At 37.2% G+C, this 25,717-nt stretch overlaps 1 protein-coding gene across 2 annotated transcripts in view; it reads left to right on the forward strand.

The window, feature by feature from the left end:
* The window catches only part of LOC309512702 (transmembrane protein 132C), a 328,786-nt gene that overhangs the window by 168,883 nt on the left and 134,186 nt on the right, over positions 1 to 25,717 (forward strand). For both annotated transcript variants that reach the window (XM_082188408.1, XM_082188409.1), the window contains exon 3: positions 20,751 to 20,894. In XM_082188408.1, the coding sequence (XP_082044534.1) occupies positions 20,751 to 20,894 (144 nt within the window). The remainder of the gene's footprint in view (positions 1 to 20,750; positions 20,895 to 25,717) is intronic.

Raw genomic sequence — 25,717 nt, forward strand, 5'->3', positions numbered from 1 at the left:
CTTTCATAAAATGTTTTGATCGTTTGGGTCTTGGGGAACCCTGGCATACCAAAAATAAACTCTTCAATAAAGCAAATTTTCATGGGAAAAAATAAATCCCACACAGAGTCTTAAACATTTATTTGGTGAAACCATGCCATTTGAATAAAACACTGAATTGATCAGAACAACTCCAGTTGGCTACATATTTGGCTGCAAAATGGGCTCGGGCAGGCTTCACTGGAGGCTTGAACAGTTTGGCAGCAAACTTCACTGGATGCTTGGGTGGTTCAGCGGCAAGCGGCAAGCTTCACTGGAGGCTTGGGTGGTTCAGCGGCAAGCTTCACTGGAGGCTTGGGTGGTTCAGCGGCAAGCTTCACTGGAGGCTTGGGGGCAGGCTTCATTCAAGGCTTGAACAGTTTGGCAGCAAACTTTACTGGAGGCTTGGGTGGTTCAGCGTCAAGCTTCACTGGAGGCTTGGGGGCAGGCTTCATTCAAGGCTTGAACAGTTTGGCAGCAAACTTCACTGGAGGCTTGGGTGGTTCAGCGGCAAGCTTCACTGGAGGCTTGGGTGGTTCAGCGGCAAGCTTCACTGGAGGCTTGGGTGGTTCAGCGGCAAGCTTCACTGGATGCTTGGGTGGTTCAGCAGCAAGCTTCACTGGAGGCTTGGGTGGTTCAGCGGCAAGCTTCACTAGAGGCTTGGGTGGTTCAGCGGCAAGCTTCACTGGAGGTTTGGGGGCAGGCTTCATTCGAGGCTTGAACAGTTTGGCAGTAAGCTTCACTAGAGGCTCGGCCGGTTCGGGGACAGGCTTCACTGGAGGCTTGGGCAGTTCAGTGGCAAGCTTCACTGGAGGCTTAACTGGAGTGATAAAATTATAAAAGACAAACTGAAACTAGAAAGCTGACTCAAACACTAATAAAATAACCTAATATAACAAATACCTGTATATGGAGCCATACACTGACGTCCACATCCATTGCTGCAGCATTTCTCATTGTTCGGACAGTCACTGTCATAGGCACACAGATCGGCACACTTTCCTGCTCCAGATTTTTTTTACTTGGGCACTCTCCTGGCTTTGCTGTTATATACAGATAGGTGACAACGAAACCTTATCACTGAATACTGAAAGTCTAATTCACCTTTAATGACAACTTCCAAAAAATATTTAATTTATGGAAGCTTGTTTCCGCCAAAAAAAAAAAGAAAAAGAAAAAAAGAAGCCTATTTGCTACTCACAATTTACCTTTTTTATTAGAATTATGAGATAAGGTGCAACTACCCTTTTCATTTTTCTTCTTCATGGCATAAACAAGCTTCCATAATTAAGTGTACGAACACACCGCTGTGATTACAACGTTCAGTGCGCCACGTTATCAACTGCAAATTTCAAATCTGCATTCACGCTTGGGATGGCACTGAGCCACAGACAGAGAGACGGATGCGCTCAGTGCTCATTCCAGAACTGTTCTGTTTAAACATTTGTTTGTTTTATGTTTCTGACATTTAAATACAAAGAACTAGCAAAAACCATGTAGTTTGTAAAATATACACTGAAACGGCAACATGATCTTATAAGTCGTTAGTTAATTTGCCAACATTTTATTGATATCCAATATTCTACACATTGCGTAGTAGGCCTAATTAGTTTACTCTAATCTTACAATATTATAGGTACAAAATGAATAGTGTCCCAATTAAGTTGTTGATAAAGGTTTATTATAAATATTTATTTTGGATAGTTTCTCAACGTGAAACATTCTGTTGTCAGAAATCAAAATATCTTAGAAGGCTATCATTTAGCCTACCACAAACGGTGTCAGTTTCAAACACTGAGTGCTGTAATAGTCAACCGCAATCTCACTGTGTACGGTGTAAAGTGTACTGTAGGGTAGGCTACATGTTATATTTTGTAAGGCACTTATTTAGGCATTTCTTCGAGCTGTGTAATGAAGCTAAAAGATCGTCTCATAGCTGCGAGTCCAGTGTCTGTTGTGCTCAAACATGCACACAGACACTGAGACACAATAAAACAGCACTCATCGAGCAGTAGCCTACGCGCGAGCTGTCATCCTCTTGACCTGCGGCCTCGAGAACTCTGCTGGAAGAAGCGCTGGCAGCCTGGCACGCAAAACTACAATGAAAAACTGTGTTGCTGAATCCCACAGTCAAACACTGCAGTAAAATGGTTTAAAGCGCACGCGTTTTTAAAGATCCAAGGATGTCTGGGCAACTCCAACCCTGATGAAACTCACCTGTAGCTTTCTAGCCTAATCTTGAAGACCTTGATTAGCTTGTTCAGGTGTTTGATCAGGGCTGGAGGAGCGGATCGCTGCGTACACGATGTATATCGAAATAATTACAATAATTACGAGATGATTGTTATGTTCCATGGTAACACTATCAAAGCTGAATCGGCAGTGGTCAGGTGGTTCAGCGATCACGTGGTAGGCTAAGTCGGAGCTCTGAGAAAATTCCACGTTTACAAATTGTAATTATGACTAAACTCCAAGATACACCTAAACTCTGCAGGAAAGTGGATCTCAACTGGACACTTTTGGTATAAATCTGCATAGAGTATCAAGAGACAGCATACAGACAATAATCCACCTGAACATTGGGCTATGGACGTGGATAAAAAAGAAATTGGAGAATATTCGCAGCATAGCTACAGTATAAGATTTGCTATTATTTAGTGCAAAATAGTGCTTTTATCGTTTGTTGTCTAGAAGAAGAAGTGAATGTCAGAAGTGAGGTTTTTATAAAATGCAAAAAAGAAATGTGAATAATTTGAAACAATTTAAAATAGAAATGTGTAGCCTGTTACAGGCTACAATGGGGCTTAAGAAAAATGTGCTTTTCACTATTCCCATATATGATTGCAGAATAAAATTATATGTTTTTATTGAACATTGATGGAGCAAAACATTTTGTGTGAAAATAAATTATAAAAGTGGTTTGTTTGTTTCAAAATCGTATAAATTTATCGTGGTGGCAAGGTCCTTTCACACTCTGGGTAAAGGGCTAATGGGGCAAATATGAGATATATCCTATATCTTAAATTTCATATCTCAAACCTCATTTCTTATATCTAAAATATATATCCCAAATATTATTTATCATATTTTACATTTCATATATCAAATCTCATTCTATATCTCATGTCTTATCTTAAATGTCACATCTCAAAATATCATCTTAGGTTGTATATCTCAAATCTCATAGAGATTCTAAAATCTATAAATCTATATCTATAAAAGCTCATTCATGGTCTGGTTCATTCAACAGAATGCTAGATCTAATGAGTCGTAGATGACGAAACTAACCATCATTTTAACTCTTCCTGCAAACATCAGCTTTAACTCGTCAATGCTTCATGTTGGATTGTTCTTTGCCTCCACGTCGTGCATTAAATTATGCCTTACATATTGAATTTTTATTTTATATCTACTATCTGAAATCTCATTTTATAGATCTGATATCTCAAATTTTATATCTCAAAACTCATATCTTGTATTTTAAATCTCATATCCCTGATCTAATTTCTTACTGTAAATACTATATACTGTATATATGTGACCAGTCATAAGTCGCACGGGTATAATTGTGGCAATAGCCAACAATACACTGTATTGGTCAAAATGATCGATTTTTCTTTTATGCCAAAAATCATTAGGATATTAAGTAAAGATCATGTTCCATGAAGATATTTTTTAAATTTCCTACTGTAGATATATGAAACATTTATTTTTGTGAATGCAGCACAATCGCGAACATAAATGGACAACTTTAAAGGCGATTTTTCAATGTTTCGATTTTTTTGCGCCCTCAGATTCCAGATATTTAAATAATTGTATCTCGGCCAAATATTGTCCTATCATAACAAACCATACAGCAATGGAAAGCTTATTTATTCAGATTTCATGTGATGTATGAATGTCAATTTCAAAAAATTTAACTCATGTGACTGGTTTTGTGGTCCAGGGTCACATAATATCATACTGTATCTCAAATCTCATATCTTATTTTTTAAATATTTTTCCTGGTTGGAACAGAAATAGCAGATTCAAATATTATATTAACCTGTTTAAAATAGCTGAATGGAATGGATTTTCATTTTCCCCTCTGTACTGGAAAGAGATGGATGGATGAGAGCTCATGCTGTCCTGCTCAGTCTTTCATTTGTCTTACCATTTCTCCCAAAACACTCTTGCAGTATTCTCTCTTTTCCATCTTCTTTTTGTTTGTTTATATTTTATTCTCTTTCCATATCACTTACTTCAACAGTTATTTTGTTGGTTTTAAAGTTGCATGTACTGATGTCTCAATTCATTGTTTGTTGCAGTGTTAAGGAGACTTAAACTAAATACAGAGACGCTATTTTTAACAAGCCTATTATACAGCGATCTTAATGTCACCTTGCTTTGGATATCTAGACTTTTAAGTGAGTGAGATGATCCTCATCCATCAAATTTTGTATCCCAGATTTTCACGTGAATTTAGACTTCTGGACCCTATGTAAAATATAAGAGACTCACTTTCAAGCCAAGATTTGTTCTTTTACTAATAGACACATGGACCTTATTCTTGAAACACAAACCAAATTTCTCTATAAAGTGTTCATAAAAAAGCATTCTTACATCAGTTACTATTTAAATCCATTCCATTTGAGTAACAATGGATTTCTGAAGGATTTACAAAGAATTTTGTGCTGCTCAGGTTTCATGAATAAGGCCCAATGACATTTGATCATTTAACTGACACATTGAGATTTACTTTAATCTTTTTCTGAATTGATGATACAGTTAGCAGAAACCACTCTCAACCCCCGAATCCAAAAGGCTAATCATTAGCAGGAAATTGATTCAGAAGCACCTGTGACTCATGCGCTTCAGCAAATAAATATTGGCCATAAAGAGCTAATAGGTTTAAAATATTTGTGGCTGATTGCTATTTATTTATATACTATAACGTTAACATTGATCACAAAGATGTGAATTTTTAGTGAATTTTTTGTATTTTTTTGTGAATCTTTCATTTATAAATTTTTTTTGTGTAAAATATCTGCCCATTCTGTCAGCTGATGGAGTTTGGGTTTCTTGCCACTGTCGCCTCTGGCTTGCCAAGCTGGGGACACTTATTATTCTTAATATTATTGATCTGACTGCTTTGACAATATTGTATGAGAATTGAACTGAGCTGGACGATGAGTGGTTGACATGTAAAAGGCCCCTAGATGAATAACTAATGATTTTTTCAACGGAAATGAATCAACACTGAACTTCCTTGAACTGGACAAGGACTTTCTTCTAGAGCTGCTGTACAACCAAAACAATATTTGTTGCATTATTTTCCTGTTATCACTGTAAAGCTCCTTTGAAATAATCTGTATCCATTAGCATTCCCATGTTGAATTGAATGTGATGATTTAAAAAGATAAGAAAAGTGTGAAAATCCAGCATGAACATTGATTCACAAACAAATGATTCCTCTCAACTAATAATTTTAATGAAACAAAAAAGATAAATGTTAATGATGAATAAAGGTAAGGAAACACATTCTCTAAATAATCTTAATACGTTTAATATGAATAAATAATATTTTAATGGTGCTTGAATCATTAAAAAAATAACAAGAACATGCAAATGTGTTGTATAATATTAATAATAATAATAATGTTTTGTATAATTGTGCGTGTGTGTGTGTGTGTGTGTGTGTGTGTGTGTGTGTGTGTGTGTGTGTGTGTGTGTGTGTGTGTGTGTGTGTGTGTGTGTGTGTGTGTGTGTGTGTGTGTGTGTGTGTGTGTGTGTGTGTGTGTGTGTGTGTGTGTGTGTGTGTGTTCAATCAGACTCTTTGTTATCAATGTTAACGTTATAGCATATAAATAAATAGCAATCAGCCACAAATATTTTAAACCTATTAGCTCTTTATGGCCAATATTTATTTGCTGAAGCGCATGAGTCACAGGTGCTTCTGAATCAATTTCCTGCTAATGATTAGCCTTTTGGATTCGGGGGTTGAGAGTGGTTTCTGCTAACTGTATCATCAATTCAGAAAAAGATTAAAGTAAATCTCAATGTGTCAGTTAAATGATCAAATGTCATTGGGCCTTATTCATGAAACCTGAGCAGCACAAAATTCTTTGTAAATCCTTCAGAAATCCATTGTTACTCAAATGGAATGAATTTAACTGATGGAAGAAAGCTTTTTTATGAACACTTTACAGAGAAATGTGGTTTGTGTTTCAAGAATAAGATCCATGTGTCTATTAGTAAAAGAACAAATCTTGGCTGGAAGTGAGTCTCTAATGTCACACTATTAAACCTTTTCCTTTTGTAAATTTATGAAACCTGGCATTTGATGATACGGATATTAGTGTAAAGAAACAAAAGAAAATACACTTACTAGAGAGCTAGGTGAAGTCTCAGAGACCACAATTACTAAAACCAATTTTATTCATAAATGCTCATTACTAATTATTTGGCCTATCAATCAATTCAAATGATAATAAAATTAATTACATTTATTAAATTAATCACAAGTATTCAGATAAATTTTTTCTAAGAATATTAAATTATTGTGATACAAATATATTATATTATCAGTAGCTAATAGACAGACCTACTGATTATGTATTTTGAAGAAGTTAATATAAATATTATTTTATTCGAAAATTCTTGTGTGGCATAAAGAATATGCACAAGCGCATAAAAATGAGACAGGGCAAGACATCAGTGCTTTTCGGTGTGTGTGTGTCGTCACAGGTAAGTGGACACATACTTTTGCTTGTTGACAGGGATGTTGTGGTGGACATGATAAGGCCTGTTTATGCACAGGTGCAAAACAAACTAAGAAATTGATTTGAATTGATACTATCAGAGCTATGAAATGGAGAGGGGAAACAACTCTTGTCCAAAAGGCCAAAGGGCTTGTTTGCGCTTTACAAACATCCTCTGCATTTTAATAACACAGGAAACTCAGCGGCATAAATGTGTCTTCAAATATGCAGTGTTCATTCCGTGTACAAAGAAACTTTCGTGATCTCTTAGACTCCCGTCTACTTTCAAAATTCACCTTTTTACTTCCTGTCTGTCAAATGCAATTACCTGTTCCCATTTTCAGTAGAAATCCCTGAACCCTTCTCTAGAGTATGAGAGCAGATGAAATGAATTTAGATGAAATCTAAATGCTCACTGTATGACGATCTCTCAATCTCTCAAACATTCACTGTTTACACAGAAAGAGGGATTTAATTGGCAAACCCTTCCATGCAGAAGCATATTTCTCACTCATTATAAATCAGATGTTTGAATTACCAGTCAGTTTTGACACTGAGGTTTCAGATCCGGGAGTTTGTTCTCAATACTGAAAACAGTGAATCATTGTACAACATTATGTGTATATATGTGTCACTTGTACTATAAATATGATATTTAAAGTCAGCATGAAATCAAAATGGATCATTATTCATGTTTTTATGTAGTATAGTGTTTATTATAAATGATGTATCCATTAATATTTTTTATTCATGAGCTTTTGTGATCTTTAGTCAAAATAAGTTGCACTCCCTCTTGCAGCAACATCTCTTCTCTGATGACATGTTTACTGGCTTGAGGGCGGGAGAACCTGTCACTCACATGACATCACCCATCCACACCCATCCAATCAATTCCCCATGGACAAAATCAAGTCCCGCCCTACATTTTTTTCACTTGTCACAATAAGTAAGAAAAATCTATCACAACTTCCGACGGTATTAATAATGACAGTTATGGGGAACAAAACAACATTGAACTCCCATGACTTTCATTGTATGGACCCAAACAAAAAAATACTGAGACATTTTAAAAAGAGATCTCTCCCGCTGTAGGATGCCGGGGGAACTACAATAGGTCCTGACAGTCAAGCTCCAATAAGACACTTGTGCATCAATTTTAAACACGATACAACAGATATTAATGAAATACAGTAGAAAGGAGTGAATTATTGGCTAAGTGTCACACCTCAGGGGTTTCAGGGGCCTTTTTGATAATCATTGGTGAAATGGATAGTTTCAAGGAGGTTGCTGAATTATTCATTCTTTATAGGCGGATTGGTATATTGCTCAGTGATTGAATGAAGCAGAATATTATAAAACTGTGTGTGTGTTGGGGGTTTGGATGGACCTGAATGTCTCCCCAAGGCCAGTAAAACCTGAAATCAATTAGTGGGAACCAGCCAACATTCCTGGGGAGCAAGAATACAACTAAACATGCTTAGTGAAAATGTAAAAATGCAAAAATGTCTCTGAGGGTTAGGTTTAGGGTTTAGTCTCTTATGGTCACCAAGGCTGCATTTATTTGATCAAAAATGCAGTAAAAACAGTAATATTGTAAGATATTACAATTTAACCCTTAAATGCATTAAAGGTGAACTAAGTAACTTTTTTTTACCTTAACTGAACAGCTTCGGAGTCATTGGAATGGTTATATTACTTATTACTTATTTCGGGTTGAATGGTGGTCGTTTCGCACCCCCCTGGTGCCCGTGAGCGGAAAATACGCACTTGCAACTTTGAGCCGGCGGGCCGCCGGCCGCTGCGTCAGGAAGTCTCACGTGATATCAGGTCTCGCGATGTAAACAATTGCTTTACGGCCAAAAGAAATCTGCTAAAATGCTGTCATTATTGCGCTCCCTCACGCTGTTCGAACCCGAATGAAGAAGACGTTTTAAAGAACGTCCCATCTGCTTTGATGTCGTTGATCTATAGCCTCTGGTGTCTGAGAATCAACAACGAGTTTTTACAACAGTGTTGTCAAATATCTATTCCGAAGCTGTGGGGGGAGCTCTAGAGAGAAACCTGCGAGCAAAAAGCGAGAATACAGCGAAGAAGTCCCGAAGCTACTGAGTGCTGCTTTAATGTTTCACTAGTCATTATTACATATTCGGTATTTAGCTACCCAGATCTATATCTAACACAGATGGATCTCTACCTGTCGCAATAATGTAAAACTCTCCTGATATTAGAGTAACAATTACAGAATAATTAAATAAAGCATATTTTGTTACCTCTTAGAGCTTGGAAAGGTTCAGATGTTTTATAACATCATCACTGTCCTTGTCAGAGCTATAATTTTTCTCAAAACTATAATTTTCAACATCTTCAAAATCAATATTTTCATCGCTCACATTTTCTACACCAGATCCATCAAGTGACAGTGACACTAATATTTGATTGCGTTCAGTACTTGCTCTGATGTAAATGAGCCATTTCAAGTTTTGCTGATGATAATTCCTATTCTTTTGTTTTCTGCAGTAACTATGAGAGAACCGTCACTTTATCATTGTGTTTAAGGTTGTTAGCAATCCTGTCTAATATTTACAAAAAAAATGTTAGGGAAAACAGGCATTTTTTGTAATTGTATATGATTTTTATAAGACGGTTGATATCTAAGTTAAAAAAATGTATGAGGAGGAGATTAGTAAATAATACCCCGGGTCACTAAAGACCCAAGGTATGCGTTTAAGGGTTAAAATAACTTCGTAAAAAAGATTTTAACATATTTTTTTCCTGTGATGGAAAAGTTAAATTTTCAGCATCATTACTCCAGTCTTCAGTCAGTGCCACATGATCCTTCAGAAATCATTCTAATATGCTGTAACATTAAAATCTGATCCGAAATTAGATGTATTACTTGTAAAAAAAAATTATGTCATTCTGCTTTGACTAAGAAGTTTTCTTGCTGCTTAAATTTCTGTGGGGAAAGCGTTTGTGTATAAATTGCTGCAGTGCATAATACATCATAGCATGAACAAGATGAATGGTTATCAATGCATGAATCATCATTTTCCACTAATCTTTTTTTTATTATTATATCCTGGATGTGGGCTGAGACAAATCATATAGATAGTGAAATTGCTCACAGTAACATTAATAAGTTCCTCTCCGTCTTGCCTAAATGGATCATCTCCACTGTCTTCACACTTATTGTTAGTCACTGCATCTACAGTAACATATACGACTATTATTTTATTACAGTACAGATGTTTTACCAGTGCCCTATTCTTTATAGAGGCGTGAAATGGACTTATATTTCCCTGTTTGCTGCTTTGATGTCCCATAACAGATAGTATTCAAGTTTGAGGACCTTTTTGGTTGCTGCAGATGTGAGTGCCCCTTAAAACACCCACAGATTTGCTTTTTACATTCTAAGCACTTCAGGAATCATACTGTGTTTATGAATGATCTACATTTTTGGCATAGACAGCATAAATGAAGGAATCATCAACTTTATGGAGTGAATTTCATATTGGGAAATGATATATGTATAGTGAAATGAACAAGTGGTGTAAATGATAAATGTGTATGTTTTACAAACAATCTGTCTTGCAGTAGAGTGGAATGAGAGAGCGAGGGAGAGGGAGAAGATACAGCGAAACAGATTGACTTAACAAGATGTCGATTTACAGAGCAGACTGTGGAGTCACGCCCTGGGAACTCGGAAGTAGACAGAAGGAACGCGCACACGCACAACTTTACCTCAGAAGTACACCAGCAAATCTAAGGAGTTATATTCCCTGATGAACATGCCCATGCACAAAAACATCTGCCCTCAGCAAAATGGGGAAACAACAGAGGCACTTTGCCATAGATAGAATAGAACACTGACAACTACAAAAGCAGAATCTCCCCCCGTTTAACGTCCTCAGTCACCCCCTCGTTGCCCTTCTGTTGGCTTTCACAGATGTCAGCACTGTAATAGAGCGTCTGCCAAGTGAGTGTGTCTCTGTCTGGTCTGACGGGAGATGGCAGGGGGGGACCTCGTGTTGTAATGTGTCTGGGGAGATGCATCACTGAGTTTCCTAGATTTATCAGAGCTGGAAGTGCTGACTTTCATGGATGCGCTGGAATTAAAGTGGTTTTGTGAAATCAGTGCGGGACTGTGCAACTTTGAGATTTCTTTGATTAACCATTAAATGCTACACCTCCTCTACCTCGTCTTTTTTGTTGTTGAAGTCATGTCCCTGCTTTTTTAGTATTTTTTTATCTTTATTTTATGGATAGTGTAACAATAAAAAAACTGGATTAATCACACAAACAAAAAAACAAACAAATCTATGGTATGGGTTGTAATGGGTATATGGGTTGTTGGCTGATATGTAATAGTGTAGAAAAAAATGTTTTGTGCTTTTTTATTTATTTATTTATTTGTTTATTGTTTCATATTATATTCAACAGTTCCTTTTCGATACTGGAATCTGATTCCATGTTTTCAGTGACTCTTTTTGCAGATTAAATCGTTGCAATACTTTAAAGGCCCACTGAAGTGCATTGGAACACGCAGATTTGTATGATGCGTTGACGTAATTTCCACTGAAACAGGAAGCTAAAGCCCAATTCATACTTCTGCGTCGGACCTACGCCGGAGCCTCTACGCTGTAGGCAACGCGTTGGTTTTATTTTATACTTCTGCGTCGTTGTTCGCATTGACGCGCTATTACTCATGCAGAGGGACCATGTGAAACCCGAGGGAGGGGTTCTAGCAGACCAATCACAGCGCTTGCGTCCGCGTACAATTGATGCGTTGTTACATTTTTGGAAAGGTGCGCGTCGGGGTACGCCGAAGGGTACGCGCGCTAAACACAGCCTATGACGTAGCTACGGCGTAAGTTCGACGCATAAAGCCCAATTTATACTTCTGCGTCGAACTCACGCCGTAGCTACGTCGTAGGCTGTGTGTAACGCGCGTACCCTTCGGCGTACCCTGACGTGCACCTCTCCAAAAATGTAACAACGCGTCAACTCTACGCGGACGCAAGCGCTGTGATTGGTCTGCCAGGACCGCTCCCTCGGGTTTCACATGCTCCCTCTGCGCGCCTGAACGCGGACAACGACAGAAGTATAAATGAAAACCAAGGTGTTGCCTACAGCGTAGAGGCTCCGGCGTAGGTCCGACGCAGAAGTATAAATCAGCCTTAAGTATAAATTGGGCTTAAGGCGGGACATATTGAATTGCCCCTCCCCCTCTTCAAATAGCCAATAGCGCTTAGTTTACCTCACAGACTGCAAGTACTTGATAGCACCATGGAAGCGAATCTGAGTGCTGATGATATGTTGGATTCCATAGTAGAGGTTTGAATAAATTCTAGCCATTTCATTCCTAACCAACGTACAGTTGGAAAACGGAATAAGACTTGAGCGTTTGAGCAACCGAACACATATCTTCGATATTGCTCCGTGACAGGTCAACAGTTGCATTGGCCGGGTGGTATTTGAGTGGGACGCTTGAGAGCATTTGATTGGACAGAAGATGTGATGATAAGCTGTGATGTAATAAAAATCCATGATCCATTTTAGCGGAATTGAGACACTGTAAGTTCTGAATGCTTATCTCCTAAATGCAAATTTTGTCATTGTTTTGGAACACACCAGTTTATTCATAACCTTAAGGCTAACATATTCATACTAAAAGCTAAAAAACGTACATTTTGATTTCAGGGGGTCTTTAAGAGTGAGTCATTAAAATAATGTATTCAAACGATTCGTCCTAAAACACTGATTCATTTGTTTGATTAAAAGCGACTCGCGCCAATTGATTCAGTAACGAGTGAGCCATGGAATCATTCACTAAAGTGATTTGTTCAAAAACGCTGATTCATTCTAGAGAACCAAACGTGTTCTTTTGAAGACGTTCAATGGTTCTACTGTGGCGTCGTTTGGAACAATTTTCGTTGAGGAATAAAAAAACAGACACAATAACCGGTGTCTAAAACGTAAGTTACACAATATTTATTGTTTGTGTTGAGTAAACTGTTGTGCAATCGTCGATATCAGAGATCAAACAACACGTTTCCGAGTGTGAGGCTGCTAATTATGAATATATATCTTACGTTTATTATAACGGTATGTAGCCTATTGCTTTGTTTATTCCTGCATTTCTTTGTTTCAAGTGTAACGGAGTATTGTGGACGCTATTTTAGCGTGAGGCTATACGTTAGCCTAACTTACATGCTTGCTGTTGATCAATTGATTGACAGAAGCGACATAAGAGTAGGCTAAACAACAAGTGAGTAGGCTATAGGAAATAGCTACCTTGTTAAAAAGAATCGGCCTTAATCATATTGAATTTACATTTGTAGTGTATTTTAAACCTAAAAGTAGCCTATATTTAAAATGAACTGTACTTGCAGGTAATATAATCAGGGTTTGAAATTAACATTTTCACTCACCGGCCAATTTGTCTATGTAGCCTACAACATTTTTAAGTTACCGGCCATTCAGAACTTTTACTAGCCAGAAAAAGAAAATAAATAAACCAGATTAACTACGTCACAGCTTATACAGTCAACATTTGAAGTGGATCAAAACCATATATATATACATATACATTCATTTCTTGCTCATCTTCCTTCCTCTTTCATCCTCATCACCAAAAATGTATTTTAGTTGGACAGATCAATACAGTACAAAGAACATCAAAAACATGTAGGATGCTGGCAAATAACAATCTCTTTTCTGTTAACCAAATGCTTTTTAATCTTTGCTATTGCTTAAATGCAAATGAACAAGCGCGCTGTTATTTGTTGCATAGTGACATGCTTGTTCAAGTAGCCTAAGCTAAATACTTTGTATTTTATATATAACGATGACTCACGAGTTGAATATTTACGCTAAATCGAAACAGTTTGGCTTACACAAACTTCCCCAGCAAAATTAGTAAGTTAATAAGTAACCCGCCAAATTGGCTAGTGATTTGACAGTGTTACCCGCCACGGTTGATATTTACCTGCATTTGGGAGGTGTTCATTTCAAACCCTGAATATTATAATATATAATAAATAATAATGTTTTATTTAACCTTTGTCATGCTTTATAAAAGTATACCAACAACGCATATAAAGTGCTTGATTACAATTTTAACTGTGTTATTTAATAATATACAGTACATGTTAAATATACATGTTGCATTAAAGTTAATGGACTATAGCCTATATTTTAAAAGTACTAAGTTACAGTTTCATCAATGTCTAATTACAAACACATTTAATTACATGACGTAAATGTTTTTTTTATACCATTAATGCTTGTCGGTACATTCGCCTGTACACAATACAAATGAATGATCAAATCACGTCAATGTCCTTCTTAAGTGGGTCAAAAACACTCGGAAAGGGATAGTTGAATTTCAAATTCCAAAAATGAAAATTCTGTCATCATTTACTCACCCTTGTTCCAAACCTGTATGAATTTCTTTCTTCTGTTGGACACAAAAGAAGATATTTCGAAGAATGTTGATAACCAACCAGTTGACGGTAGCCATTGACTTCCATAGTAAGGAAAAGAAAATGCTATGGAAGTCAATGGCTATCAACTGTCTGGTTACCAACATTCTTCAAAATATCTTCTTTTGTTTTCAACAGAAAAAAGAAACTCATACAGGTTTGGAACGACACGAGGGTGAGCAAATTATGACAGAATTTTCATTTTTAAGTGAACTATCCCTTTAAGCCCAACTAATTGCATTTAAAACAAATGTAAACTATTATACTTTTTCATTTTAATTGTAAACAACATTCAATTAGCCTAAGTGTCCGAAAACATTACATTCAGTTTGCACTTGATGTAGTGCATTCATTTCAAGTATAATATTTCCAGGGTAATGAAACATTCTGCTGATAAAGAATTTCAGTATTATATCCAAACGGATCTAAGATGTGTAGAACAGTTATATTCCTTTGGCAAGTTATATTATTTAAGTAGTGACATAAAATGACAAAATAAAACACTAAAATGCCTTGCAGGAGTATTTTATTTTTTTATAGTTTTATTAGATGTCTAGTATAGGTAAAAGTTAACCAATGATTGGATTTAGGTAGGCCTATATGTGTCTCAACAAATGGATTTAGGGACCACTGAGGATGTTTGTTTCAGTTGATGTTGGCCAGTAGTTCAATTGGCCTTTTACAATCTGCACTGACTGTGTATGTGTGTTTTGCAACTAAATTGATGACAGACAAGAGAAGTGTATGTGTGTGTAGCGAGAGTCAGGCAGGGGGCCGCCAGAGAGGGACTCCCAGGAGCACTCAGACACAAGACTTATTGAATTTTATGCTGGTGTTTTTATTTTCTCATACTGCTACCTGGGGAGCAACTTCCCATCTCACTTATCTCATCATTATGTATGGAGGAATCCACCAGTGTGTGTGTGTGTGAGAAAGAGAGAGAGAGGAGCAGAAATAGTTGAAACATTAATAATTCTGTGAAAGAAAGCTTCCGAGGAGGGGTGCCATTACTTTCCAATTAGTTGAGTTCCCACTGAGAAACACAAACCTCTCACAGTGATCAGATGTTTCACCCGCATGCTTTCACAGCAGTGATATTCACTCTCTTTGAATGACCATTTCCACTGCGTGTGTAAGCGCTGATGGGCTCTTGAACCTTTCTCAGGGTATTTACACCTGAAAAGGACACACATCTTCTGAATGGAACAAACTGTGCAAATAACCAGGATTAGTGAAAATGCCAAAAAACATGAACTTTATTACTGTGATGGAGTTTTTAAGAGGACCTGTTATGCTTTACTTTTTCAGCTTTCTTTATTGTGTAATGTTGCTGTTTGTGCATGAAAAAGGTATGCAAAGTTACAAAGTCCACTCCAAAGGGAGTTATTCTCTGTATCAGTGTGTGTCATTCGCTGGCGTCCCAATAGGGAGTCGCAAGTTTGTTTTGAGTGGCTCCACGGAGTGTGTAGTCAAAAACAACAACAATCTGCGGTCAGATGAAATGATGTCAGTCAGTGTCATTGCTCTAAAGTCCAAAGTACACTTCGGCCATATCATTTTCATCATCAGGAGGGTCCGCGGACGTCCGTACACCCAGTCGGTGCGCAGCCCAGTTATTGTGAATGCACAGAAGTTTCAAGTCACTGGTTGATGAATTAAACATTACTGGTCTGTGCATTTGTACAGAGATGTTTTGTCTTGTGGGTTTTAGTTTTTATCTCTCCTTACATTTAACTTTAACACAGCTTGTGCTAGCTATTCCCACACATTTCAATTTCAATTAATTTAAGCTTGGTGTTATTAATATAATAATGTTATTTCAATCTTGACAACTCTCAAAATAGTTTTAGCATGGTAATGAATAAAGCCTGCGCCTTCTAGAGTTTCATGACTGAACTACATATTTATAATGAATGACACAATAATTAGTTTATTTTAGATTAGCATGTTTCATTCTTGTTCTGTGAAGGATTTTTGTGGAGTGAGGGGAACTCAAATATTTATGTTTATAGTGTTTAGAATTTGTTTTATTTACCGGTATTTTACATTATTAAATCTTTCCCCTCCATTGATAAGTCATCTCAACTTTAATGAGAAAACGCTTCCCTGCCATTGACGAGTTTTTACGGCTTTACGTGCTATCACTTTTATATGGTAGGTGGCGCTATTACGCATCTTCTGAACAAGTACAGTATCTCTAGATCAAACACAGGAAAAGTAGAAGCAGAAAGGAGCGATCTCTTATGTAAGCAGATGCATATATGAAAAATAATGCGATCATCAACAAAATACAGCATGTAAATCAAAACGGCCTAATGTTAAAGTGAAGTGTTGACCCAGGAAGTGTGCAAGACTGTGCAAGCTTTGGGGGTGTTGATGAACTCAATCTACACCATCTATGTTTTGCTCATCGTTCTGAATCCGATCTGGATGTAGTCTTTTACAAAAGTGCAATTTATGTTCAAAATGTTGCTTTTTTTATGAAACTTCCCATATTCAAGTGTTGATAAAAAAAAAAAGAATGCATGTAGCTGACTAAAATGTTTTTTTTGTTTTTTTTTAAGCGGACGGTCTGTTCTTTCTTTTGATATATTGCTACTTCAGATATTCATACAACAAAATATTTTGGGGTCCATAACATTTGTGTGAAAATTACCCAAAACTCTGGCGGTTTTTTAAATGCAGGCGGGGAAAGAGTTAATAAAATATGACATGTAATAATAAAAAGTGATTGAAAAAAATATAGAAATAATAAAATAGGCTAGTGCTTTACAGTCCGCAGTCCGCATACAAAGTAAAAGTTATTTTATTATGGGTGACTTGTCTTTTTCTGTCTGTTGTTGTACTCTGATAATATGTGAGCGGCAGAGTCATAGAGTTTGCAAAGAGCATCAGCTGCAAACTTGGGTTCAGCCACAGGGGGAATTATGCTTCTGCGAGGAATACGTTCTTGTAATGAGTTGATGTACTGTGACACTACAATCTGCCACCATTTAAATATCCACCATGTTGGTCAGACACCAACTGCAGATTTAGTGGCAGTTGTCCTTTGCCCTAGTCCTTCGAGACTGGAGAGTAAAGATAAACAATAGCAAACCATAGTGATATATTTGTTGATATTTCCTGTCCTCATACCTGCTCTGCCATCACTCAGCTCATTATTCTCCGTCTGACCACATCTGTTCACAGACCAGCTCTAACAAATTTAATGAAGCACTGTGTGCTTGAACAAACGCGCATTGACATCCAGTGGTGAAACCAATTATGAATTGTAGGACCGGTCTACAAGGATCAGAGGAGGCTAGTAATGAGGGATATGTGGCCAAGCTAGACCTCTCTCATTTTGGGTCCCTCTCCATCTGTTATCTCCCCTGGGTCAATTATGGCTCCCTGTCACATGCTAATGTGGTCCCACCCCCGACCGAGCCTTTTGATTGGCTGTTTGCCGGCCATTTGTCATCCTATTACCGGCTTATGGTCGGCCTGTACCTCTGTTGCTCTCTACCTCTGCTGGCCTTGAGCGGTTCAGAGCGCGGGGAGAATGGAATCTATTCAAGCTCACATCCACTCTGCTTTTTCATTACCAATGACACGCTAGTGTGTCTGGGTGAATTGGCCTAAATTCTACTCCTTTCTCTCCAGTACCTCTTTCAGTTAGACTATTATTCCTTTGTATTTTTTTTTTTTTTCTGGGTGTGTGCACAGTACTGGATTATTGTGTCCTACTAGTCGCTATAGAGACCCCTTGTACGTGGTAAATGGTAATCACGAGTTTCCATTGTGAATGTTCACTGGGGGAAAAGAGGTGGGGCACACTAGCAGCACGGACGGCACAAAAAAAGAAAAGGAAAAATATTTATAATTTTACTAAATATTTCTATTTTAAATAAATGCCGTTCTTTTAAACTTATATTTAATTAAAATATTAAGCAGCACAACTGTTTTCAACATCGATAATAATAGGAAATGTTTCTTGAGCAGCAAATCAGCATGTTTTAATAATATCTGAAGGATCATGTGACACTGAAGACTGCAGTGATGATGCTGAAAATCTGATGGCTGTTATTGGTAGCGGCCATTGCATGAAAATAATTATTGTTTTATCTGTATGTCAATATTTATTTTAAGTATAATGATTTTAATTAAAAATCATTCAGAAGTTATTTTATTTACAATTAATCAAATGGCAATTACTTTTAATATGGTTAAAGAACAATGAGATGAACATATAGTAAAAAAAATTAAATCTGTATCTAATATGTAGTTCATTTTAGAACATCTGTTATTAACCAATTTTATGTAGAAATAACACATTTCATGGCTAAATAAAAGCCATTAAGTTTTATTACTCATCTCATTCAGAGATGCTTCGAGTTTTTGCTTGCTTCCATTTGAGCGCAAACAATAGCAGGCATCATTGAAAAACGGCTGTCCACAAGAAATATAGCTAAATCACAAGTCGTTTATCTGTCGTGACTCGTGACCCACGTAAAATGCCGTTTGAAACAGATTTGTGGATTTTATGTAGACTGACTGACTGTTTGAGATATAAAGTATTAGAGAGTCATTTTACTATCTGATGTGAAAACTGAATCTTCTGGCTTGAAAATCCCTCATTGAAGTAATGTTTCTGAAGTGTTTAAAGCAGGCCCTGTTTATATTAGCCCTGTATAGATCTGAGAAGATTATCCAGAACTCAAGTGTTGGGTACAAAACCTGCTACAGACTTTACTTAACTAAGGGTGCTTTCACACTAGCACTTTTGGTGCGCACCCGGGTTCGAATGACGTCAGAGTTCAGTTCGTTTGGATGATGTGAACGCTGTTTTCCGAACTCGGGTGCGCACCCGCGAACCGTACTCGAGTCCGCTTAAAAAGGTGGTCTGGGGTACGGACGGTTCATGTGAACTCGGGTACGGTTCGCTGCTGATATGAATGCAATCGTACCAAATCGCGGAAGTGAACCGCTATTGATGACGTATAATCTGGTGCGTGCGTGTGTGTTTAACAACTGTAAAAGGGTCTATATACACTTACCTTGACGAAAAGCGGGATTGACGCACTGCAAGCAGAGAGATGATTTCTGCTTGCCTCCACAAAAATTGTCTTCGGCAGGCGGGCGGACATCCCGCTGTCTTTGGAACGGTTTTAATACTTTTGCGGCAGACAGACGCAAGTGTGTTTCTGTATCTTTTCTTTGAAAACAAAACCAAAGGTTCAAAAAAAGAAGAACAAATATGAAGCGAGCAATTCTATCCATTTTGACGCCTTTTCATAGCGGTTACCAAGCAACACGAGTACGCGCCAGCTGCAGCTTGATGACGTAAGCGTACCGCGTTTCGGATACAAATAATATAATGTGAACACAGTCCATCGGGGGCAGGGGGAGGGGGGAGCAATCGAACTCGGGTTCGGAACAGGCAATCGAACCAAGTGTGAAAGCACCCTCAGGGCGCTTTCACACTGGCAGTTTAGTGCGGACCGGGGCACGGTTCGCCTGAAAAATCGCTAATGTGAACGCTGTCATCGGACCCGGGTGCGCACTAGAGTACCGAACCCGAGACTACCTGGAGGAGGTGGTCTGAGCTCGGTTGCTCTCGAACCGTGGCGCGGTTCACGTTAATGTGCAAGCAACACGGACTCGGGTGCGTGCTTGTTCAGGAAGTATAGTATCCCGCGCATGCGTATCACTGTCGCATCAGTGAAAAATCTTCTGCGAGCAGCAGAAACACGGCGTCCCCTGGATATGTGCTGAATTACACCATGTAATGAACATAAACGTAGTTGTCTCTCACTATGTTGTGCATAATAGCACCAAAAAAACAGACAAATTACAGCTATGCTCAGTCGAGTTGTATTCTCCATGCGTTTTCCGTGTGCGTTTGCGATGACGTAAGATCACTGCAAACGCACCTGGGTTCGATACAACTAATTGAGTGTGAAACCAGACCAACGCTGCGGGGGGCGCCGGGAACTAGCGCACTCGGGTTCGGACCGCAGCAAACGAACCCAGTGGAAAAACGCCCTAAGAGAGCTCTTGAGCTGACAAAAATGAAAGCTTATTATGATAGTTTTAATCAGACGTCTCGTTAAATGCTCAATACAAACGTGGATTGTTCTCCAGTAAGTCAAGTGTAAGCCATAGAGGGACTAAAGCACTTAGTTGCAGGACTCTGTATAAATCTCTTATTTAGTATAATGCTGGAATTGATGACAGAGAGCGATAGGTCCTGTGGAGAACGATCTGTACAAGTACTGTGTTATTGTGTTAATCTGCTGCCATGAATGAATTCTATGGCAATGAAAAGTGTTGTGTAATAACTGCATAGATGTTTCCACATGTTTTTTTAGTTTTTTTTGCATTGGCCCTTATGTACATTAAGATTATGCATGATTCAACCAATTAGTGATGTCAAAACTGCTTAAAGAAACAGCTTTCTGAATAATACAGGCTTTTTTTCATTGTTCATTGATGTTTGTCTCTCTTTTTGTCTTTCTCTACACTGCAGGGTGAAGTTAAAAGACGGAGTGGCGTTCCTTGGCGCCCGGCCCAGTAACCCCACGCTCTGGATGGTTAGTCAAGATGTCAGAACTGAAGGTCACAGGATTGTGACCCTGCATTGTCGCCGTAAGGAGTCCAGCTATGGACAGAGGTCAGTTAACTTGCCCAAGTGCGAGCTCTTGTAATTTACTTACTGCGGTGTGCTATATAGTATAGACCAGCATTCTGTATGAGTGCTTTGTATGTTGATGTTGCCTTGTTGGTCTCAGGTTCGTCCATTAGCATGTACACTCATTAGAGGCGTTTTTTAAAACTTATTATTTGATCTTAATATTTAAGTTCAGTAATTTCACTTAAATGACAACTAATAGGTCATTTTCATTGCCATTTAAGTGAAATTACTGAACTTAAATATACAAGCTTGATAAAAATGATCATTCTAGAAGAAAATTTCAGATGGCACTTAGAGGCTTTTGCAGCTGAACTCTTTATTTGTTTATTATTTCACTGCAGACAGAGAATATGAGGTGGTTATATTCCAATTACGGTAACTTTTGGTCCTGTGGACTTTTTAAAAAATCTATAAAAAAAAGTCAAAAAGAGTCTTGAAACTCTTTAATTGGTTTCATCTCAAACTCTTCACTGATGTTATCTCGTTGGCAAACAAGTAAGCTAACTTTTGGAGAGAAAAAAATATTAGACCAAAACTGAAGGGCTGCCACAGTTTTTGTTTTTTTTTGTTCATCTTCGTTAATAATTTATAATTTTATGATGATTTAAAAAAATATTTTTTTAGAAAATCTGTCTCAGACTGTAAAAAAAAATTAAGTAAAAAATAAATAATACAAATCAACTACTGGGACTTAAAAGTGTCCAATATTGGTGAAACACAGGTGATCTTTGCATTACATAGCAGAATAATGGCCTTTATTTTAACGGACTTCACACATCCTCCAAAATGACCTGGGGCTTGATTGAAAAGTGAAGTTAGTTCTGAGAAAAGCTCTTGCAGCATTTGTTTGCAGATGTCTTTTGGTTTAAGGTTTTGCGTGTTGGATGTTTTACATCTTTAAGTGTGATTTAAAGTTTTCAAAAGCGTCCAAATCCTTTTTGGGGTCACTGTACATGTTTAATGTGTTTAAATAACGATTTCCCTCAACTCATCAAATAGTAATATTGGGATTAGGATAACTGGACATCAACAGAGATATTAAAGGAAGGAATTTAATGCCATGTGATGGACTTAAGAGTGTGCTTTGGAACATACTTTACTTTGAAGTAGTTAAAAGCGGAACGAAAATATATCCAGTGGATAATTAAAGCTGAAGTGCTTCATTTCCATTCTGGTAGTTTGACCAAGCGAAAATGCAAAAAAAAATGCTGTTTTCAAATAGGTATTGTAACATAAAAAAGTAATACTCTTTAGCTTTAATCATCACATCTTTCTGAGGGAGTTAGTATCAATTGCTTTTTACTTGAATAATAGCTGTTCTGCTTTTATTCTATGCCTGCTTATATATATTAATCTTGGCAGATAGGAAATAGTTAACAATGCATCTCCCTTTTCCCTTCCTATTAGAATATTGAATCAGTGATCCAAGGGGGTCTTCGTCCAAAAGTTAAGTCGTCCATTTACGAATCTTATTTGCATGTTTAAATTAATCTGGAAAATAGGAAAACCGTGTTGATGGATGCAGAAGTAAAAAACACACTGGTCGTAATTAAGTGTGGATTTGCAGTCTTTGTGTCATCATGCTCTTAATCGCATTTCTCCACAGATCTGGAAATAGTGTTAATGAACTGTGCTCTGTACTGACAGGTGTAATTTTCCGCATTAAAAGCAGTTTGGTGGAAGTCTGTAAACTTGAAAGATTAAGCCCAGCATTATCATGAAGCTCAGATTGGCATTGCAGAAATAAACTGCCCTAGTAAACAGACCTTTTGCAACGCAGTACGCACCTTGTCTGTATCATAAATTAAAGTTTTTCTTTTTCTTTTTTGGCTAATTTCACCAAAACTGAATAGTTTTAAACGTACAAAATGTTTATTGTTCAAACTGAAGTAAAGGTTTTTCCCCTCTTTTCCACCTCGCTTTTAAATCGCTTATGAATGCCCGTGCGGTCGAATTAGCGGCAATTGTTTGAAAGGTGGGTTCATTATTATTCTTAATGAAAAACACAACAACAAAATAGTACAATGACAAACTCGCTTATATTAAACATGGAACTTTTATTAACAAAACATATAAGACGGCTTTAATAAGAAAACGAATAGGCACGACAGGCTCATTCTTGTGGTGCGCTTGAAAGTGTGTGTGTGTGTAAATTAGAAGTGTTACCTCCGGATGCTGCCACCTTCATCATGCAAAGTTTACAGATTGCCTCATTAATGTTTGCAGGTTCCCTATTACAGGGTGGCCGCGGGTTCTTAAAAAGTCTTAAATGAAGTTTTCCTAATAAAAGGCCTTAAAGTATTAAAATGTCTTAAATTCAGATTCGATGAGTCTTATTTTTATATTTTATAGTTAATTAAATATTTTTGGTCACATTACTGCTAAAATGTCTCCAGTCTGACGGACCCAATGTCCGCCGAATAACCAATGACGCATTGAAACGCGAGAATGATTCTGATTTTATTACATAAACAGTGATTGATACTTGATTTCTGGTAACGCTGTTGAGGCTTGCGCTGCGCGTAGCAGCACTCATATAGAAACTCACAGAAGAAATGTACTGAGGTAAAAATTCTAAATGTTGAGTTTTTATTTATTTATAACATATATTATAGTTAAGTAACAACATGACAAGGGAGCTATTTTGTCGAATATTCTAACTAGGGATGCACGATATTGGATTTTGGCCGATATTCGATATGCCGATATTTTCAAACTAATTTTGTCCGATGGCGATACCGATGTATATACACATTTTTCGCCTGATATATTTACACTTTAATTTTACTGAAGAGAAATCCAAATCAGTCTCCTGTACTGCCTTTACCGTATTACACTCATGTGTTGTAGATAAGGCAATACACTAGACAAACAAAACAACATTTGTTTCTACCATAAATGTATCATTTTACAAATGTAGACAGACATTCACCCCTGAAAAATTGGTACATTATTTCACTTGGAGAATGAATGATATGCCAGTGCCACATTTTATTTTTAAGTTCAGACTTCAAACTTCAGTTTTTAGGAGTAAAATAAATAAAAATAAAATTTAAAATAAAAAGTATTGCCTAACAAATAAAAAAAAAAACGAAATAATGCAAACAAGTCATTGGATAACATTGGGCTGCATATAAAGAAACAAAATGCATGTGCCATGGATAAATACAATGGAATCGCCTCTGCACGGACAATAAGGAAATTATTTTAATCAAACCATTGTTGATGAAAATAATACGAGAACAAAAAAATGCTAGTTATTAATAATGCATAAATTTTTTTGAAAATAGAATATTTTTTTTTTACTATTACAGTAATAGTAAACATCTTTAATATTAGGCTTACTGTTTCAGATGACATCATTGCGGTTTGAGCTGTGCGCACTGAAGCAACGAACATTAAACTGAATCGCTTTGCCAGAAGGTTAATCAACTCAACGGTTGCTGAAGAATGCAACCAAACCAAAGAATGTACAACTTTTTATTACAATAGTGTATACAATTATAATAATATGACAGTCCCAATCATATCTTTTAATGTTTTGTATTGCCGTTTGATCATGCGCGCGATGAAGCTGAAGAGAACGAGCACCTGGAACTGGAAACTGAATAACTTTTCTAGCAGGTTTGTTTAAATCACCGAAACGCACCCTATGTGAGATTAATCAGATATTTATGTTACATAAACTAAATATAACGACTTATCATATATCTGCACAAAATGACATGAATGCACAAGCGAACTTAACTGTGCTGGTCAGAACGTGTAATCCCTGTTCTGGATGCGCTATTCCCACAACAACGCGCTGAAACACGGCAACTAAACATCGTTCATTAACTCAACCAAACGGATCCTATATTAGATTAATCAGACATATACACACATAATTAACATATTACAACTTACAATGGCACAAAATGCTGTGAATGCTCAAGCGAACTTGGCTGTGTTTGTCATGAAGGCTTAACTCCATAAGCGCTCTTTCCGCCACAATGCGCTCGTCGCGCTGAAACACTGGCAAACACGAATTCACAACATTATTTTACAGGCGTGTTCTTATTATAATGTTATAAAGCCTATATGACAGGTTTGTGCTGCACATGTTGCACTTAAATCTTCGTTTTCGAAGTGATTCCAATCATTCAAAACCATCATGGCGAACAGCGCGCATCTCTCAACTGAAGTATATAATCTATTATCTATCGGCTTTGATATATCGGCCTTATTTTCTTATCGGATCAATAACGATAACATCAAAAATTACCATTTATCGGCCGATAACGATATGTGGTCGATATATCGTGCATCCCTAATTCTAACGATTGCAAATGTTACATTGATTTTAGTTCATTAAACAAGTATAATTAATATTAAATTACTTAGACACAATACTGACTGTTTTTGTTCTGTTTTAACAACGACAATAGTTGTGTATCTCATTAGCGGTGTCTCTGCGGTGTTATCAGACGGTGTCTGATAATAACACACATACTCACCTGGACATAGCCAATGGAGTTTTAAAATGGTATTTCTTTTTCGTGGTTTCTTGGCCTTAAATCTATAGCCCATAATGAAAATGACATATGCCCAGCTAAAAGGGAATATGTTTATATCTGTAGACACCCTGTATTAGCATTGAGTTTAAATCCAAAATATTGCCAAGTAGACTAGGCGCTTTTACATTTGGCTTTGAAAGCAAATCTTCTGCCATCGTCTTGTCAGTCAGCTCGCCTCACTCTCGTCATGATAAATTAAATCTGACTCCTGCTGCTGATCAGTCCTGCTACTCTCGTTCGGCTCAC

This window comes from Leuciscus leuciscus (genome assembly GCF_965113295.1).
Source record: "Leuciscus leuciscus genome assembly, chromosome: 13".
Classification (NCBI taxonomy): domain Eukaryota; kingdom Metazoa; phylum Chordata; class Actinopteri; order Cypriniformes; family Leuciscidae; genus Leuciscus; species Leuciscus leuciscus.